The sequence below is a fragment of the Manis javanica genome, chromosome 2 (assembly GCF_040802235.1).
Source record: "Manis javanica isolate MJ-LG chromosome 2, MJ_LKY, whole genome shotgun sequence".
In the NCBI taxonomy this organism is placed as follows: domain Eukaryota; kingdom Metazoa; phylum Chordata; class Mammalia; order Pholidota; family Manidae; genus Manis; species Manis javanica.
In genome coordinates this window covers 193,010,634-193,032,386 of record NC_133157.1, presented here as the reverse complement: position 1 = coordinate 193,032,386, position 21,753 = coordinate 193,010,634, and the positions used below count along the sequence as shown (strand labels likewise).

Sequence of the window (21,753 nt, the reverse complement as noted above, 5' to 3'; positions counted from 1 at the left end):
GTCACTTCCAATGATTTCCAGTGGGTTGGGATTCTCTGGAATGTAAGGGCTCTTTCTTTCTCTCTTTAGTTTTTTTAAAATTATTGTCATGAACTCAGATTTTTTATATATATATCCAGTGGTTATCAATCAGTTTCATTTATTATTTTAGATGCTCAAATTTTTCTATCTTTGGCCATTTGGGAGGCACCATTGTGTTGTCTCCTACTAATCTTTAATAGCTTCTGTCTTTCTAGCCAAACAAGTTCCAGGGAGAAATAGTCAATAACAGAGTAGTGAAACAGTATAATATAAGTTGAAATTTTCACAAAAGCAAGCAACCAAGTAAACCATATGTATAAAAAAATCATTAAGAAATATACCAAATTGTTAAGTATTTTTTTTCTGGTAGTAAAATTATAGAAAAATATTATCTCAATTTTTTTATTGGCTTCTTTGTACTCAACTGCACTCTAGAGCTTCTGCATTAAGAATTATTACTTCTATAGCTTTAAAAATTTAGTTAAAATTTTAGCAACCTCAACAGAGAATGCCCCTTAATTAAGCAAGTTCCTTTAATGCACTCAAAATAAGATAAAACTACTTTAAAGAGACTTACACACTCTTTTTCCAGAATTGCAATTGAACAATTATTAACTACACTCCATATTCTCAAAGAGCTTATAATGTAAAGAGAGAGGAAAAATAGATTTAAAAAACAATTTTTTAAATAATGTCCAGACTACTGAAGTATAACAGATGCCTGTTACTCCCGTCTGTCTTTATAAATCTGAAATATTTTTCCCCTTAACAACAATTTGGAAGCAAGTTAGTAGGTGTGTTTCTTAGAGCACTTTAGATAGACCACAGCTTCTGGATCTGTGTTCCTGGATCTGTGAGTATTCTTTGTATAATTCCTCATCCTGTGTGTTGACAGATTCAAAGCAAATGAACAACATCAACAACTAAAGAACTTATTCCTTAATATAAATCAAGGAGGACATGTAAACTAGTCTCCTTCACTGTACATAGTGATCATTTAGATGTGGCCTTGATGAAAGTTACTTCTATTTGAATTCCATCAGGGACCATCTGGGCCCATGTAAGTGGGATTTAAAATTGTTGACCCCAGAAGGAAATCATGCTGTATATTCAAATGGATCACACTGTATAAAACAAGGAATGTGGTCCTGTTGTATGCTTTATTTTAATGAAGTTGTACTTACCATGACTAATAGGAAAAGAAATGTAAAACTCTGTATGTAAGGGCTGTTGTGTATGTGTATGTGCTTGTGTGTGTGTTTTAAAGGACTGACTGACACTTTTCTACATATTCTTCCTACAGCCTTGCAAGCAAAGCTTCCCTTGTGCTACAACTAGACTGATATGTTCTTACTTTTCTCAGACATTCTGGAAATTTGAAACACCCCACACCTTTTGGGTAGATCATTCAGGATTTCTGCCATTTCTTCTCCAGAAACAGTTTCCTCATGGTGTCATATTAGAAACTTTTTTCATTAATAATTTCTTTATACTAATGCAACTAATAAAAGCTCTAATTGTAAATATTGGGCTTAGGGATCTACAGATTCCACAGGACAAATTCAGCACTAGAATTAAATCCATTGACTTTTAATCCATAGATTAGAAGGGAACAGCAGGGAACAGAAGCACACTCAAAGGGTTTAACTGAAGCAGGTTTGATAAATAAATCTCTTAAATATGTGCCTTATCCACATGTAGTTTGGCTCAATGTAAGATGAGATATGAACAAACGAGAAACACCAACTTGTCCTCACTGTTCTTAGTATTGTGGAGTATATGTGAACTCAAATATTTTAAATATAATTTGAAGGAGAATTGTCTGCATCTGGGGTTGTGTTCTGCTTTCAACTGTGGCTGTGAAGTTAAGGAGGTGGAAGAAGAGAGAAGAGGCTGGGGAGGGAGAAAGGATCCTAAATAAGACTTGTGGGAAATAGTCCCATCTTGAGTGCTGGACAGAGGAAAGTGCAGGTGCCACAGGTGACCAGATCATCATAAATCTGTAACATGAAGCTCTGCCACCTTTACTCAGGCCTTAACTTTGCATGACTTAAAGATTGTTCTCTCTAGCAGGAAAATCAAAGGCCCCACTCTTTCCAAACTAGGTTCCTGTGTTAGTGTTGGTCTAATTAGGCAAGACAGGCCAATTTCCTGAACTTCTCTGATACCTCACAGATTTTCTGGGGCATGGGTTAGCCTCAACAGGCTTGCCAGCTTAGAGGAACTGTGCATTGTAAGTGATATTTACCCACCTACTTTTGCTTATTCATAAATTCCCTCAGTGTGGGGGCTGGGTGTAATGTCTGTGGGCTGGTTCACTGCCAAGACTTGATACGTATTTGTTTAACACACACCCTGGTATAGAGGTATAATACTAGACACTTAAGAGATGTTGAGTGAACACTAGTTTATGTAGTATAGTGATTCAAATGCTGTGCAAGGCATCTAAAGTTAAACATTCATTTAGGTATTCATCTTCTCAATCCCTGGCCCTGAAGATACTAGCTATAAATATTCATGACAGGTGAAGCATGACACATTCTAGGTGAAAAATTGTTACTGCCTTCCCTAAACTGCCACCATTTTAAATGATTTCAGTTCACAGTTTTTAACCAGACCCTAACACTTCAACATCACTAGTACCGAACACATAGTGTATACATTTGCTTCTTATTTCACTCTGGCAAACTGATAATAGAACCAAACAAAACACATTTGTTTTCTGTTTATTTCAATTATAATTTTGACAGCATTTCTCAATAATGGAAGTTGTTTAATTTTGTCCCTTTGAGTCCAAGAGTTTTCAAGAAAAATTACTTTTTAAGGTAAGAATCTGAAGCATGGGTTTTTATTTATTTGGACCTCTCTCCTTCAAAAGAAGTAATTTATGGAATTGACTCACAAGGAAACAATTTTAAAGGCAATAGGTACTTTTGAATGGTTAGACCTCATTCCTTTGGTTTTATCTGCTTTGTGATAGGAATCAAGAACAAGGCTATCCTGAGGCATTGTGAGGGCCTGTTGAGCCAGAATCTGTCTGAGTAATTAGCAGCTTTGCACCTTTAGAGAGGAGCTGTTTGGACATCTTTGGGTTGAAGCATGAGACACACAAATGGAAGAGAAAGGCAGGGACAGTAAGTGGTGCAGTAGCTGAGGAGTTGCAGCCAAGAGGGGTCCTCATCACTCTGAAATTCAGAGCCAAAGTTTCTTCAGGAGTTCAGGAAGAACATTGCACATTTAAAAGAGCAGCAAAGACAGCAGGCATGAGCAGTGCACTGTTCCGTTCACTTCCATTAAACCATTCACTTCCAGAAATGGACCGTTGAGGTCCTACATCTATAGTGGTATGTCCAAAAGTCAAAGATGGCTATTAAGAGAAATCAATCATCTTACCAGTGCCAAGTTCACTTTGTTCCATCAACTGGGATATTTCGTAATAAAAATTGAAATAAAGGCCCAATATAAAGCCATAGCAACTTTTTTAGATGGATTCTAGTCATCTTAATTCAGGCAACCTGTACATTTTATTCATGGTTAGTTCTGTTTCTGCCTTTATTAAAATTATGGAGTTAAAAGATAGCCTTTGACATCTGGCAGATTATTGTAGTAGTGTAAAATACTAAAGGTAATATTCATAAAAATGTAATAGTTCTAGAAGTTATTACTACTGAATGTCTTTATTCATTTTTGGTCTTACTATTTACTAAGGTAACTCTGACATTCAAAATATTTCCTTATAACAAAGAATTATTTAGTAAATTTCATTACTAAATAATTGATTATTTCAAATAGACATACTTTTAAATAGTATTAATATACTTTAAATTCCTGTACAGTTCTTCTCATCAGAATATAAATGAATTAACCAACCATCATAAATATCTAATAAACATGGAAAGGATTTGTTAGTGTCAGTAGTATAGGTCCTGTTTGCTCAGTAAACATCTGCAAAGGACACTACATATCATGCACATTAACTTACAGTAATGACTATGTTAATCATCTATAACTTGGAAGTTAAGGGAATGTTTCTAACTTGAATATCATTTTCATTTTACCATTATGCCCCAGACAGCAAAATATCTGATTGATACATGTCTTGGTTGTGTATGATAGTAAAACAGGATCACGCTTCTCTGCTTCCTTGAACTCCTAAAGTCAAACATCTTATCTGTCAAATATCAAACTCTTTTAACAAATTGATGGGCTAAGCAATCAAAAACTGGGTGCGGTCAATAATATTCACATAACTTTTTTCCTAACACAAACAACACTGAAGAGTTCATACTAATGATCCTGAGTTGCTGTGGTGCTTTTTATTAATAATTCCATAAAAAATCTATGAACAGTTATGACCTAAATATACTTATATACCTAAAGTGTTAAAACAGTCTAACCAACAAGAACGTTACAGAAATATCTGTGACCCAAAAAGCTTTAAAGTTTGCCTTAAGAGTTGTTTTATGATAGTTGATATTTTCTTAGTTAACTATTGGTCAAAATAAGGACAATAAAAGGAGAGTCATCCATGGGAGCTAACCTGGGGCCTCATAGGCCGAGACCGTGTGTATGCGTGGGAGCGGGTGGGCCTGGCTCCCAGCCTGGCTTCTCTTTGCCATCACTGGTCTCCTCCTTATTAAGCATTTAGTGATTTTTGTCTTCCAGATGACACAGGCTGTCCTAGTAGCCAGTCAGTGTCGCCAGTGAAGACACCCTCAGATACTGGAAACAGCCCTGTTGGCTTTTGCCCTGGAAGTGATGAAGGCTTTACCAGAAAGAAATGCACAATTGGAATGGTTGGTGAAGGAGGCATCCAGTCAGCTCGATATAAAAAGGAACAAAAGTCAGGCCTTGTGAAACCAGGTAAGTGCACTTACTCGTCATGTTTTTCTCCAACCAATATGACTAGAGTGATTATATCAGGGCATGAACACTAAGGCTGTACCCAGAACTGTCTTTCCTTTTTTTAAAGGAGTGGAGCAGGAAGTGGAATATTGTCTGTACTGGTTGTTAATAATTGAGTGAGTATAGTGATGTGTGCATTGTAAAGACATAAAAAAGGAGCAAAGTTGAAGAAATGTAAGCCAGGTGGTCTAATAGACATTTAAAGCATATAATTAATTCTAGGATAAATTACACTAAGAATTACTTCGTACCATCTAAAATGCCCACACAGTATGAAAAGAACAGGTTATTTTTTTTTTAAATAAGGTATCACTGATATACAATCTTATGAATGTTTCACATGAGCAACATTATGTTTACTTCATCCCCCCCTATTATCAAGTCCCTCCCACACACCCCATTACAGTCACAAGAATAGGTTGTCTTGATGCAACTCTATAGGGCTAGGCACACTTGCTAACCGGGTTATTTTATTTGCCTTTAAAGATTTAAATATGACTGATGTTACATGTATGTATGCATTACATATAAATATTCAATAATTATATATTAAATGCTATGAGATGCAATGGGGATCATTATTGCAATGGATGAGGTGTTATGAACATCAGAAAAGGTCAAACCTCAGAATAAAAAATAAATACATATTTTATATCTCATAAATAAATAAATAAAGTATATGAATAAATACAGTTTTCGTAAAACTAAAATTACAACTTTAAAGTAAAAGGACCTGAGCATTGTTATTGAGACAACTTCTATATTGCATTATTTTCTTTGAGACCCACAGTTAGGCTACATATATCTCTGAGCCTGAAAAGACAGAGGAATGGCTTCTATGAGTCCTCATTTTCTTACATTTGTCTTCAAATTTTTGTTCGGTGATGCCATTATTGTGCAAGGAGCTATGGATGGTTATATTTCAACTGAGTCAAGGCTTGGTCCTGTGTCCTCTTCCTTCTCTGTCTGCTTTTGTTCTCCCTGAATAACTGAATAATTGATGTGCATAGCGACTCTTAATGGATTATTCTTCTTACTTTCAGTCAACCAGAGAATGTCATTTAGTCTCAGAGCAAAACGTCAATTGTGTAAGAAGGAAATCCGCTCTTTCCTAGGCTCCTGATAAATGCTAGTCATGATGAATTTGTTAATGGTGGTCCTTCACTTTGGAATAATATAAAAAAGAAAAGGCATGATACACCACGGGGAAGACAGCACATAGAAGAGAAAGATAAGTATTCTAAAAAGGTGTTGAGTACCCTCAATCATTAAGACAGAAACAATAAGTTAAATAAAAGAATGTCATGTAATTATAGCCAAGAAATAAAACTACTACCCTGTGTACCCAAGGGCAAGAACTGCCTCCCTTCCTCTCCCAGCTCAATTGTTCTCCTTTTTAAACTAAGATATAATTCATATGCCATTTAACTTACCCTTTCAGAGCACACAGTTGAGTGGTTATTAGTATATTCAAAAGGTTGTGCAAACATCATTACTATCTAAGTCCAGAACATTTTTATGACCCTTGAAGAGAAACCCCATACCCATTAGCAGCCATGCTCCTCTCTCCCTTTCCCCAAGTCCCAGGCAACCACTAACCTGCTCTCTGCCTGTGTGGATCTGCCTGCATGGACATCTCATACAATGGAATCATCAAGATGTGGCCTTTTGTGTTTGGCTTCTTTCATTTAGCATAATGTTTTTGAAGTTCATCAATGCAGCATATGCTAGTACCTCACTCTTTTTTATAGCTCAATAATATTCCATTATGTGGAGCGACAGTATCTTTAAATAGAGCAACATATTTTTTTGGCAACTTTAGGTTTATAGAAGAATCGAACAGTGAATACAGAGAGTTCCCATGTCCCCCTCACCAGCACTACCCCAGACTCCCTTCTTAGTAACATCTTGTCTTCCAGGGTGATAGGCCACATTTTATTTATCCATTCATGTTTGGTGGGTGCTTAGATTATTTCTACTTTGGGGCTATTATGAAGAGTAGCAGTATGAACATTCATGTACAAGTCTTTGTGTGAACATGCTTTCAGTTCCCTTGGGCATACACCTAGGAATGAAATTGCTGTGTCAAATGGTAACTCTGTGCTTAACTCTTTGAGGGGCCACCAAGCCATTTTTCAAGTGGCTGCGCTGCTTTACTCAGCCACCAGCGGTATATACGGGTTCCAATTGCTCCACATCCTTATCGACAGTTGTTTTTTTATCATGGCCATTCCAGTGGGCATGGGCATGAAGTGGGTATTATATTGTGCTTTTGGTTTATATTTCCCTGATGGCTAATGATGATGAGAGTGTGTTGATTGGCCATTTGTATGTTTTCTTTGGAAAAATTTTCTCAATTTCCTTTTAACCTGAGAGTAATCACCAATAGCATCAGCTTCTCTAGTGTATGGGGTGTCAGTTCAAGAGCAGGAGCCCTGTCACCCTCCTTTTGTATCTCTAGCACACAGGGTCCAGTGCACATTGGGGGCTCAATCAACATTTGTTGACCTCAACAGCAAAGGTGGGCTCTGGGACTGAGAATATAAAATGGTGCAGGAAAGAATGTCAGCTTCATGGGTGGCAAAGTAAAAGTGGATTTCTTTGTGAAGGTCTTGTAGGTTTTGAATGCAACCTGAAGTTAGTTTGTTTCTGTTATGTACCTCCCACCCACTTCATTCCAAAAACAGTTTACAATGGTGACAATACAAGGAAACTGTGAAACAGGAGACAAGTGTGGTGCAAACTAAGATTAAATGGGATGTAAGATTATCACTGCCCTTCCTTGTTGCAATAATTATAAGAATAATCATATGTTGACATAAGACTTGAAACCCTGTATGTATGTGCAGAATTCACACTAGCAAATCCACAGTCCTGCAGCAGGTATTCACTTGCTAAAAACCAGTCATTTGTCTTCCTGAGAATGTTTAAGGCCTTAGGTGAGGAAAATGCAGACCAAAAAAAGGGCAGGGAGGAAGGAAGAAAGAAAGAGAGGGAGGGAGGGAAGGAGAGAGGACAGCGGGAAGGGAGGAATAGTGGATGGATGGTTGGTTGGTTCTTCTTCATACTATTTTGATTCATGGATCCTTTGAGAATCATGACAGCCATGGACCCATATCCAGAAAGATATCTGTATGTACAAAATACTGCATACTATTTCTGAGGTCTCCTGGGTCACCTTTATTAGGACTTATAAGCCCTAGTTTAATGACCCTTGTCCAGAGGCAGAGCCTGACACACCACTTCTGTCAACTTCTTCTGACTTCATTGCTCATAGGTATACACATCACCTAAGCAGTCCTTACCTTATAATCTTTTTATTTAATTGCATTTAACCAATGTCGGAGGGATCCTTAAAGTTTATTTCTTCATTGCCTAAAATTCCTAAGGTCATTACTGAAAATATTGCTCAAGCTTTTTAATGGGACTCAGTTCTGTACAGTAAGCTCTTTGTATTTAGAAAAATCTGCCCCGTGACCTATAGTTCTCTGAACTTTCAACAGAATAAAACTGTCAGTCTTCTAAGTATGAAGAGAGGAAATCCTGGAAATGAGGCCCCTGGATGACTCCAAAATTTATAAAATGCAGGCATAATCTGTTAAACCACAAGAAGATACTGCTCTCAGGTTAAACTGTTCTGCCTCCTGCCTAAACCCAGTGCCCATCTCTCCTCAGCCCAAAATGATCTTCAGTCTTGATGCGTGCTCTACTTTTTTAAAATAAATCAACTCAGAACCAATACCAATTTATTAAAATAGCAAGCAATTAGTATCTCTTATACCGATGCTCCGGGACTCTTTTAACATTAAATAACCCAAGCCCATTTAATTTTAGGTCCATTGTTCTAGATTCTGGAAAACTGCTATTCACCTCAAAAAGGAGTCATTGAAATGTCCCTTTGGTCATTAAGATAAAGAACTAATAATGTTCGCTGAGGATCTGTCACAGGAGAAGGGGAATATGTCACAACATGCTGGGAAGGCAGTCTTAGAAGGCGAGGAGCAAGCCTGCACCCTTCCTGTCGGCATGGCACATGCAGTGCGAAAATCCTTCCTTCCTCCAGGCGGGCCTCGTTCTGGAACTTCTTGGAGGCAGTGAGCCTTCTGTCATTTTGGCTTCTACCACTTCATGCCTATGCAGGTTTAATTAGATATTGCTACCAAAAAGCAAATGAACACATCCCTACAGTCCAGTTGCATGTGGGCTTTGCGTTTTCACGTTTTTTTACAAGTCAATTCAGCAAGCATTCAAGAGTGAATACAGTGTCTGCCATAAGGTAGGTGTCCGATAAATATTTAAATGAGAAAAAGAGTGCACACTTTGTGCAAGGAATTATGTTTAGTGTGGGTGGACCATCAGAAAGATGGGCGAAGAAGAGCTCAGTCATCCTTGCTTTTAGGGAGCTTATAATTGAAGGCAGAATGCTGTATGATAAACCTGCCCTGTACTACAGATTGAAAGGAGAGGAATGAAGGCGTTCTAACTGGGAGCTCTGAGGCAGCTGTGCAGGTAATGTCTCTTCTCCTGGGCGCTCCTCCTAGGCTTAGTGTGCGATCAGTTTTCAGATGAGATTTTTTTTACTCAGAAAAGAAAGGCCTAATTGGATGACTACTCTAGGACATTACGTGACATCCCTGGGCCTCCTTTAATGCTTGATTCACTACATGGAGAATAGCTTAATCCAAAGAAGAAAAGACCCAGGGTCACTTTCACACATGGAAGTACTGACTCTTTTCTGCATAAGACTTGCTGGAAAGCCAGGGAAACAACTACACAGCTTAAACACGTAACTGGAAAAGTGAAAGGGGAAGAAAAACACCTGCTGGTTAAATAAATAGATAAAGAGCAAAGGGCTACGGTCACTATAATTTAAAAGAAATCCACATTTAGAATCTGAAGTTGAAATCTGCATTTGAAAGATGTCACCTATTCCATCAGCATTCAAACTAAGTTTTAGTATTCTCTTGTCATCTGACACCACCCAGGCTATCGAAATTGGAGACCTGGACAGATAAACTATAATAACCTCACAACAATAAGAGAGGCTTGTTTACTTTTAAAAGACTATTTCTCACATTCAGAGGCATTTGCTAGAAAACTCAGAAGGCACCAACTAGGTTAGTGATTCGTCAGATGCTGGTTCCCTTAGTAGATAGAGACTCTTTTACACACAGCTGAGGGCCGACAGATGTTCCTGAGCTGATCACAAACATTTCTTTCATTTCAAAGTTGCTTCTGTGAAAGAAAGGAGAGCTAAACAACTCTCCCAGGGGAGGCCATTCTTTGAATAACTTGAGCTGCCTAGGAGAGGAGAGCTCAGACTCAGACAGTTTCTCCCCAGGTTACCCAACTTTTCCTGTCTTGGGAAAAAAAGTGCATGCTGTGGGGGTGGGAGGAGACATGCTTTGTAACCGCTAGACTCTAGAATCCAGCATACTAGGTTCAGCTCTTCATACCACCTCTTTATAACCCTTATGCACTCTTTAGCCATTTGTTCTTGAAACTTTGTATTTGGTATCTGCAAAATGGGTTGTTGTGAAAATTAAATAGAGCAATGAATGTGAAGTCCCCAACATTGGACCTGGCACAAAGTAATTCCTCCGTAAATGTTAATACAAGCATGCCTTGAGGTACTGCGCGGTCAGTCCCAGACCACTGCAGTAAAGCAAGTATCACAGTACAGTGAGTTGAATGAATTTTTTGGTTTCCCAGGGCATATAAAAGTTATATTTACACTATACTATAGTCTACTAAGTGTGCAATAGCTTAATCTCTTTAAAAAAAACCCAAAGCACATACCTTAATTAAAAAATATTTTATTGCTAAAAAATGCTAACCGTTATCTGAGCATTCACTGAGTCATGATCTTTTTGCTGGTGGAGGGTCTTGCCTCAGTGTTGATGGCTGCTGACCAGGGTTGTGGTTGCTGAAGATTGGGGTGTCTGTGGCAATTTCTTAAAATAAGACAGTAATGAAGTTGCCGCATTGATTGATTCGTCTTTTCACAAATGATTTCTCTGGAGCATGTGATATGTTTTGATAGCATTTTACCCAGAGTAGACCTTTTTTCAAAATTGGAGTCAATTTTCTTAAGACCTATCATGCTTTATCAGTAAGTTCTGTAATATTCTAAAACTTTTGTTGTTTCAGCAATCTTCACAGCATCTTCACCAGTAGATTCCATCTCAAGAAACCACTTTCTTTGCTCATCCACATCTGTTCATGTTTAATCATGAGATTGCAGCAATTCAGCCATGTCTTCAGGCTCCACTTCAAATTCTAGTTTTGTTGCCCTTTCCACCATATCTGCAGTTACTTCCTCCACTGAAGTCTTAAACCCCTCAAAGCTATCCATGAGGGTTAGAATCAACTTCTAAACTCATTAATTAATGTTGATACTTTGACCTTTTCCCACGAATCATGAATGTTCTTAATGGCATCTAGAATGGTCAATCCTTTCCAGAAGTTTTTCAGTTTACTTTGGCCAGATCCATCATAGATACATTTCCTATCTTTAGCCAGATAGGTATCTCTATCTATTGGCATTTAAAGCCTTACAAAATGTATCTTAGATAATAAGACCTGAAAGTTGGAATGACTCCTTGATCCATGGGCTGCAGAACGGATGTTACATTAGCAAGCATGGAAACAAGCATGCATCTTGTTGTACATCTCCATCAGAGCTCTCAGGTGACCAGGTGCATTGTCAACAAGCAGTTGTATTTTGAAAGGAATCTTTTTTCTGAGCAGTAAGTCTCAATGGTGGTCTTAAATACTCAGTAAACCATGTTGTAAACAAATGTGCTGTCATCCAGGCTTTGTTGTTCCGTTTATAAAATGCAGGCATAATTCTTAAGGGCCCTAGGATTTTCAGAATGGCAGATAAGCATTGGTTTCAACTTAAAATCACCAGCTGCTTTATCCTGTAACAAGAGAGTTCAGCCTCTCCTTGGAAGCTTGGAAGCCAGACATTGACTTCTCCTCTATAGCTATGAGTTCCTAGATGGCATCTTTCAATATAAGATTGTTTTAACTACACTAAAAATCTGTTGCCTCATGAGCTCCCTCAGCTAGACCTTCTGAATAACTTGCTGCAATGTCTACATCACTTGTGCTTCACTTAGCACTTTGATGTTATGGAGACAGATTCTTTCCTTAAACCTCTGAACCAATCTCTGCTACCTTCAAACTTTTCTTCTGCAGCTTCCTCATATCTCTCAGCCATCATACAATTGAAGAGTTAGGGTCTTGTTTTGGGTTAGACTTTGGCTTAAGGCAATGTTGTGGCTGGTTTGATCTTCTATCCAGACCACTAAAACTTTCTCCATCTCAGCAATAAACTTGTTTCCCTTTCTTATCATTCATATGTTCACTGAAGGAGCACTTTTAATTTCCTTCAAGAACTTTTTCTTTGCATTCACAACATGGCTCACTGTTCTGCACAAGAGAGATAGCTTTAGGTGTAGCTCAGCTTTTGACATGCCTTCTTCACTAAGCTTAAATTTTTAGCCATTTCTAGGTTTTGATTTAAAATGAGTGACATGCAACTCTTCTTTTCACTTGAACACTTAGAGGCCATTGTAGGCTTATTAATTGGCCTAATTTTACTGTTGCATCTCAGGGAATAAGAAGCCCTGAGAAGAGGGGGAGAGTTGGGGGGAAATACCCCAGTAGAGTACACACAACATTTATTGATTAAATTCACCATCTTATATGGGCATAGTTTGTGGCCCCCAAAAACAATTATAATAGTAACATCAAAGATCACTGATCACAGATCACCATACCAAATACAACAATAGTAATGAAAAAGTTTGAAATATTACCAGAGCTACCAAAATATGTGATAGGGAGACATGAAGTGGCAAAGCCTGTTGGAAAAATGGCACTGATAGGCTTACTTGCTGCAGGGTTGCCATAAACCTTCAATTTGTAAAAAGGGCAATAAAGCAAAGCTCAATAAAGCAAGGTGTGCCTGTACAAACTGACAGCTGATGACTTGACAATGAGGAGAGAGATAGTAAGCTATGAAAACACAGATAAAAGACTTCTAAAAGGCATAGTAACCTTTTAAGTGTTTAAATGTTTTTTAGCACTTACTGCAGTAATTAATGTTCTAGAAACAGACTAAGTCATTGTGATGGTGGAGTTGGCAGAAAATGATGTGTATAAGGGCAGAAAATATCTTAGGCATTTTAGAAATATTTTCATAGAGTAGAAATGAAGTAGAATCATATGAAAATATCTAGGATATATTAGGTGTGATTGTGGGCCTGGATAACACCCTGAAGTTGGATTTTATAAATTTTTAGCCAATATTTATTGAGCACTGACTGTCTCAGGCAAAAATCCAAATTACTCGTTTAACCCTGACATCAGTAGAAGAAAGAAATGTCATTATCCCCTATTTTACAGGTGAGGAAACTGTGGCACAGAGAGAGAGGGTAAGTAACTCATCTCAGGTCAGTCACACAGCTTGTAAATAGATTTTAAATTGGGTGGTCTTGCTTCCAACTCTTAACCATTGCACTGATTGCAAGGTCTGCCTTCAAAAGAGTAATTTTTCATGCAATAAGGGGGTATGACAATAGAGGAAAGATGTGTTGATATAAGTTAGGAATTGTTTTAATTCTTGCAGAGCCCTAGAAATTCTTATTAAGTTTTATAAATTAGCTGATATAGTCCATATGTAGATTAAGCTGGCTGTTGCTGATAATAAAATCAGTGAATCTCAGTGTAATTTCAGTAAGATTCAGAAAGTTGAACACATAAGTCTGTTTGGGTACAGATCAGTAAAATAAACCATGAGGATGTAAACATCAAAAAAAATGTTAAGATCTTCAGTGTTGCCCATTTAATCATTAACTAGTCCTTTCCTACTTATTAAAATGTTTTATATGCTGCCGAGAATATCATGAATACTTTTGTAAACGAAGATCATTAGACTTTGTCACCTTAAACAAGAGCTTTTGCTCTTATACTGAAATGGATCTCTGGAACTTTCTTTCACCCTGACAGAAAGCATGCTCACTTGGGATAAAGCAGAGTGTTTTGTGGAGGACTATTGTGTAGTCTATCACTTCTCCTCAACCAAACAGACCAGTAAAGTAAAGCTTAAACAGGATGAGTAGACCTGGGTACTTATCTTTATGGCAGGGTTGCATATTTACGCTCATGCCTTTCTCCCATCTGTGTTTTTGATGATGCACCCAATCAATGTCATGGAGCCAAATGGTCCTGTAATGCTTTCTCCCCAAGAATTAGTGAATTATAATCTTCTTCTTCCCAAAGGTAACTGCCATTCAAATCCCAGGTCTACTAGGATTTATTGCATGTAAAGTTCCAGCCACTGACTTGGGGGCCTGCCAAATGTTTCCTAAGTACTCCAGTGTGTTGAGAACAAAGCATTATCAGTCTCCCATACATAGCAGACATTCCAGCGGACCACACACCCACTGTTTAATGTATTTATCGACTGCCAGCATAAGAGAAATAAACCTGGAAACTTCTTTTACCCACAAACTTATAAACCAAGAGTTGTAAATCATGCAGATATATGCTTTAGGGTGAGCTTTGTTGTCTCCTAATTGAGGAGAGTTTATTGAAGAGACTGCATGCAAAGGTTTGGGCATGAATAAGGGGAGCTAACAAGGCAGGTGAATACTTCACTCTGGCAACATCTTGGAACTGTTCCCACATCCTGGAAGGCCAAGAGGAGGGCTGCATGCCCAAGCCCTTTGAAGGACTCTGAGTCTGTATGTGAAGCAACTGTGCGCTTTCATAGGGGAATCAAGCCCCTGACAGGAGAGGCGCCAGAGGGGTTTTAAATATCCTGACTCTCTGTTTTCATTTTCGGCATAATTTTTTGTGTGGTGCTCTGTGGTACAGTAAGGTCATTGATAAAAAATTACGTTAACAACATAGCATGTTCATTTGGGTAATTCAGCGAGTTACAGCCTTCCACCACTTGAGCTTGTGTCTGATAGCAGCCCTGGGGGCACAAGTCATCCATGTGAATGCAGGCCACGGTTAGGTGAGGGAATGCCTTAGGACCCCAGTGGTGGCGGGTGTAGATTGCAAGATGTGCGCGGACTAGAATGTTTGCGGCATTGCAAGCAGGTGACCTGTATGTAAGAATCTAAAGGAAAGAAGGGAACCCTCACTTCACCACATATAACAGGTTTCTGCTAAGCCTAGGTTTGAGTCCTAGCTGTACATTAACTGGCTGTCATTCATTCATTCAACCAGTGTTTGGGAAGCATTTACTCTGTGCTGACACCATGGTCTAGGCATTAAGGATAGAGGAGTGGGAAAATAGACAAGATGCCTGTATCGAGAAGCCCAACTTTAACATGGGTAGATGGCTGATACCCACGCAGACAAAGAAGACACATGCAGATAGTGACAAGTAGAACAAGGTAAGGCTTGTAGACAATGTCTACAAGGGCTGGAGAGTGTCTGGGGAGGTGATCTTTGAGCTGAGAAGTAGCCATATTCCTGCACGCTTAAGGACGTTTGGGAGCAGTGGTAGGGCAGTGACTTAGGGAGGGAAAAGAATGGTGGCAGGTGAGGTCTGTACTGTTAGAGTAATGGGGAGTCACTGGAAGGTTTTAATTAGAGACACATAATTTAATGTATATGTTTGGGATCCTTCTGGCTACTCTGTGGAGCTTGGATTATGAAGAGATGAAACTGGAAGCGGAGACACTAAATTTAGATGGCTTAGCCTAGGCAGGAGACAGTGAAAACAGAGAAAAGTATATACAGCACAAGAAAGGTACAGGATGACAGACTGTAAGGTTACTATTTCCCAAATGAGATTAAAAATGTTTTGTTTCATTTGCTAACTCAAGTAAATCTTCAGAGATATGGATGAAACAGTACCCTTAGTGCTATTTTTTATTTATATTAGTTAAACATACTTACATATATTCTATTATTAACTTAGAAACATGGACTTTTTATTCATAGTTAATATATATATTCTGTCATTCTCATCCCCAGAGCTACTTTTTAACTCATCTGACTTTTTCCCAGGCAAATCATCTTTACCCAGTTTTTTGGATATAAAGGAATTTTAAATCTGCATCTGAGGCTCTCACTGGGCATTTTTGCAAACATACAGGTACTGTGGGGGTGTGAGTTAAGTTAAAGGAGACCCCATAATACAAAGGTTGAAACCAGACAGAAGTTTGTTCTCTTGTTAAGCAGCATGTAGGCGTTCAGGTGATCCAGCCCAGAGGGCAGCTCTGTCAGGCTGGCTGTCACCTGCCAGGCAGGCGGAAGGGCAGAAGGAAGAAGAAGGAGGGTACACTCACCCTGCCGTCTTAAGGTCACGACACAGAAGTGGCACATGTCATTTCCAGTTACATCCCAGGATATCTTAGTCAAGTGGGCATCTGTTTTATGGAAGAAAGGGAGCGTGGAGGTGGACATTGGGGGACAACAAGCAGGTTGTCACAACGTCTGCTGTACAACATAGAGGCGGCTGGCTTTTCCATTTTTCTGGAGATATATGTGTGTATTCTTCACTCCAAAGCAATTTACTTCCCAAGTTCAGTTAGTAAGGAATATGGGTTTTTGCTGTTTCTATAACTTAACCATTGACTGTATTGCCATTTAAAGTGATCTTTAGAAGCCTGGAGAAGTCATACTGCAGGAATAATTGCAAAATCTGTTTTTGAATTTCTCGGCTCCCTTCATTTTCATCAATGCCATCAGTTGACCTCAGGAGGTAGCCCAAACTCGCACTGATGGGGGACAGCTCAGACTGGTGTGTCTTTTTTAGATGGCACTTTTTGTTCAAAGAAGGTAATTAAGAGAGAGACTTCTATAATAAGAGGCTTTGGAAAAGCTGTAATGTAAGGGATTTCTTCTTTTCTGAGAAGTTATTGTGGGAAGAGGGGTACTTCACCTTATATTTAGACACTGAATAGGGTGGACCCGGCCACCTGCAAAGCAGTGGGGGAGGGAAGTTAGTGTACAAAAGGGGTTCTTCTGTAATGAAAGGAAATGTTTTCTTTTTTGTTTTCTTTACAATATACAGAAATAATTAATACTTGGCTTTTTCGGGTTGCCGTGAGAGTCATGAAATATATTAGGTAGATAGCAGAGCATATGCACCATGTAAATACTGTATAGTGCTAAGAGGGAAACACACATATACTGTATCTTTGCAAAAATCAGGGTCAGCATTTAGCAGGAAGTTGTGTTTCAACTGAGTTTTTGCCTGGTAAGTAGTATGTGCTTGATAAATGATCACTGTCATTACTGTTACTAAATGAGAATCGAGGGAAGTTTTCAAATAGCACAACTTCAAGGCACTTGAATGTCCACTCGCCATCTCGTCTGCATTGGTTCTATTTTATCAGGGATGCCTTCTGAATTATTAATTATTAGCAGAATCATTCTGATATAATGGAGGGCTTTGATGGAATCTTAATAAACATGTTTAAGCAAACCTAGTTGGAAGGAATATGTCGACAGTTGTCCTAAAGAGCCCTTGATTCCATTTTCTCCCTTTGTAACAAGAGATGCCCCCATCCTCTCTCCCAGGCAACACTGTGAAGTGCCTTGCATATTTAAATAGCTGGAATTCATGGAGCACACCAAGCATTTTCCTCAAAGCTTCATGTGCTTGCCATTAAATTAAGGAGTGTGTGAGGTTTTAATGTAATTTCTTTCTTGCCCATTGGGATATAACCATTATAGAAAGACTGTTTTGCTCCAACATTGTCAAAGGAATACTTCTATTCGACAATTTGGAATTTATTTAAATGCTTTGTGTCCATTCATGAGGGCGATGGTTCATTTGAAATGCTGCAGTCACCAGGGAGAAGCTCCTGGGCGCTTCCCTGATAGGCAGGCCTTCCCCCTGCCTCCTGTTGCTATGGGGCCCAGCAGAGTAACTTCTTTGCCCTGCACTTGGAGGAGGTTCGTCTCCATGGATACCCCACTCTGAGACTGTACTCCACCAGGAGATGAGCTGCACACACTGTATTTCTGCACAAGACATACCCCAGCCTGTGGTGGGAGGCTGTTTGCAGAAGCAGAATTTGCCATGAAAGTCTACGGAGCTTACCTTCTAAGTAAGTACTGTTAGTCACAGTAAGTAAATAATTATACTGGATCACAGAGAATATGCTCTCTGGGTATGTGTGTGTAAAGTTAGTTGTGGTCGGCTAAAAATGTAGTCTAAAAGCAAATTTTCAACTCTGCCTATCAGATATGCTGAATGCAGAGTCTATAACTAAACTTTTAGAAATATACACATTGTTTTAGATGCCCCTAGTCATTTTTGAGTCTGTGCAATTCAAAGCCGAAACAAAAAAGATTAACTATGAATGCTTACATTTTAGAGTCCTGTGCTAACTCTGAGCATTGCATGTTGCAGTTGTATATGCAAAGCCTGGCCTTATCCAGTGGGGTGCTATGGGAATAGATGAGCACAGCCACAATTAATACTAATTGGCATAGCACCCACTTTGCAGTGGGCCTCTGTGTGGCCAAGATGCAGTGTTTTTATTATCAAGAGACAGCCAGCTCATGTGCTCGTGTCTGCCAGGTCACCATGGAAATTATTCAGAGCACATCTCTCTAACCAGTTTTAATTTACTTTTCTCATGTGGCATCCAGTAGAAATTCTGAAACTCTTCATGTCCATGGAATTTGGACACGGAAGAGCTTTTTTTTTTTAATTAACTGATTTGATCTAACACTTCCTCTTTACTGTACATTTGTACATTCCAAGAGCATAAGGGTTGGGTTTGCAATGTTGTAAAACACATGAGCCATCTTAAAGTGATTTTCATCTGCTGGGCAAATGATTAATGCCTGTGGTGTTAAGATTAATTAGCAGAAACAAAGTCTGCTTTTTTTTTTTTTACATATGGTAATTCCAACTCTAGTTCAGTAACTTTGAAATTGTGTAAAATATAGATTTTTAGACTGTCCAGAGTAGATAGCTGGCATCTGGTAGCTGTAAACACAAGGCAAAATATTTACTGTTTTGGTATAAGGGATATTCATTTTTAATCATAGAAAAGAGTGAGCACAGAGTACTAAGCTAGATTGTAAATTCCTCTTATTTTCTGTACTCATACTGACCGTTTAGGCAAAGAGGGGCCAGTGTGATGTCATCTTTTCCAACTCTTAGTTATGGCTCAAATTTACTTGGCCACAGTGGTGAGAAGGTGCCACCCTTTGAGAATGTGACTGTTCTGGTGACTACTTTGGCTCTAACTTTGTCACTAAGGTTAAAATTTAGGTCATTGCCTTAATATTTTATAAATATAATTTCCATCCATTGAAGGGGCAACAGACAGATGAGGGTGCATGTGGCCTTCTGTAGTGATCACGGTTTTGGAGACCTGGAAATAATGCCAATGATGCTTTCCCCAAAGTTTTCACCTCATTAGTAGTGTAAGTCCCTGCTTCCCTTTCTCAATGTGTCTTCCATAAATTCTCCTACTCATCTCTGAAAATCAGTATATCGTGGGATCTTTTTTAACCTCAAAATATACAAATCTCTTCTCTGAAACTATTTTCTCATCTGTGGAAGAATAATAGTACCTATGACATAAGGCTGCTTTGAAAATTCAATGACATTATCAGTGGCACGTGACCTACAATAAGTATTAGCTGATATTGTATTGTGATCACTATAAGCATCATCCATTATTTTTACAATAATACTACAATGTTGTGTAGTCAGGGGAGGCTGCAGCTAATAGCTTGAACAATGGTTGGTTCCATTTAGTCTGTCAAATTTCCTATCAAATACTTACTAAGAACCTACAGTCATGGTATTCTGAAGGGAATTAATGGCACTCTATGTACATAAAAACTGAGCTAACAAAATGTGAGCTATACAATGGTTTTCTCTTTTCAAATGTGTGCCTTTCTGTTTTTGTCAAATGGCTATACATGTGTATAATAAAAATATTTGCCAATTCCTTCTGCTATCACTAATAGATATGTAGGATCCCACAATAGGTATATAAAATAAAAGGAATAGGCCATAGTATAAGTGCAGTTAATAAGTATAACTTGAATTTAAAATATGACAATTAAAAATCTAGGTTCAAATTTTAGGCTCATTTCCTTTTCTGAAAAGATTTCCGTTCAGAGTTCAGTAAATGACGTATTTTAAAAAGAAAGCAGTTTCATTAAGTTGAAAGTTTGAGGAGTGATGGGAGAGGAAGAGATGAGAAATGATTGATTAATCTGTATCAAAATAGGCCCCATGCTGGGATTTTTCCTTTGGCACTAATCCTGTGTGACATCTGAGCCAAGAAAAATACAAAACCAATGCCCTATATGCAGAGCCCTGCTGGTGCTGATTTTAAAACACATGAAGAGTTGACCCAGATTATATTTTGCAGCTTTATTTTTATTTTTATGTGGTTTTCATTTTCCATTTCTTCTTTCTGGCACATTCTTTTCCTTCCATCTGTTTGCCCTGGAAAGAATTTGGCATGTGGAGCAAGGACTGTACCAATTCACTTGAATGGAAAAAAAAGGAGGACATTTGTAGGTTGTGATTTAAAATGAGCACTTCAGAGGTTGGAAACTTGAGAATCAATGTATAACCAAATATATATTACTAAGTATATTTTGCTAAACACTATTTCTGTTAGGCCAGCTAGAATAAGCCTTCTGTTGTAATGTTTCAAGGCAAAAATTAAATCTTTAGCAACATCCTCACTAGCACGGTGACCTCTTATCTATACCGTGACCCACTTTCTCTTCCATCATTTTTTCATACAGGCACATGTTCTGATGCTCAAATCACACAATTTGTCAAGGGTTTGTTAGGAAGTTGGTGCTGCTTACAGGAGTTGTGGGCCCCATTCTTTTGTTGATACCCGAGGAGCAGTTTGAGCTCTCCGTTAACAGCTCGATTTGCTGAATCCTTTTTCAGCAGAGAGAGTTTGTGGCAGTTTCGGAGGGAGGAGGGATGCTCCCTTGTCTTGTGTGGCAGCAACATTATTCAGGGAAACTGGATCTTCCAGAGTCTTTGGCTTCTTGTACTGACCCCTGTGGCTGAGATAGGCAGGCTCTGCATACCTCTGCCAGGAAGGTCTGATTTCTGTCGAGACTACTGGCTTGCCTGACTGTTCATGAGAGATGGAGGCTGTGCCTGAACCTGGTCCCTGGTTACTGCCTGACATCCAGTGCTTTGCCCTCTGAGAGTGGAAGCATGGAGGCTGAGGGCTCTAGTGTGTATGGAGCAATGGTTTAGGACCTGCAGGTGGTGCCGGGGTCATAGACTGCCAAGCCCCCTTACCAGGACAGTAAAGGGACTTTGTCTCTGCAAAACTAGGGTATTCTTGAGTTTGGGACGGGATTCTCCAGCTTTAGCATTTCCACCTCCCTTTTTTCTTCAGTCTCTGACACTGTTTAAGAGAAGTGGACCTAATAATGCTTGTTTTTCAACGAGTATTTATTGATGAGCCAGGCAGGGAGCCAAGCACTGTGATAGAACAGGGGCTCCTTGTATGTGTGTGACGTGTTTCCGAGAAGCACAGGGTGGGGTCCCAAGGGTGCACAGAGGAGGCCCATGGAGCCCAGACTTTGGGAGGCTGGAAAGCTTCCCAGGGCAAGTAATGCTGTAGTGACACTTATAAAGGGTAGAACCAGGTTTTTAAGGGCAAAGATCCTTGGGGATCTGAACTCTACATGTCATTGCTGTTAGTTTAAATACTATGTATTTCTTCAGAGTTAAAAAAAAATCCTATTGTTATGTTTATATTTATGATATTTACAAAACCATGTTATATTTAATAATTATTTTTTAGATGGTTCTTTCCTCTACTAGGGTGTAAC

The 21,753-nt window shown here is 38.8% G+C and overlaps 1 protein-coding gene across 13 annotated transcripts in view; it reads left to right on the top strand.

Moving 5' to 3' along the window:
• The window catches only part of SYBU (syntabulin), a 115,760-nt gene that overhangs the window by 61,790 nt on the left and 32,217 nt on the right, over positions 1–21,753 (top strand). For 12 of the 13 annotated variants that reach the window (XM_073229969.1, XM_037010798.2, XM_037010799.2 and 9 more), the window contains one exon: positions 4,687–4,884. In XM_073229969.1, the coding sequence (XP_073086070.1) occupies positions 4,687–4,884 (198 nt within the window). Of the gene's footprint in view, positions 1–4,686; positions 4,885–13,414; positions 18,015–21,753 lie in introns of those variants that run through there. The other variant, XM_017657624.3, reaches the window with a different exon arrangement.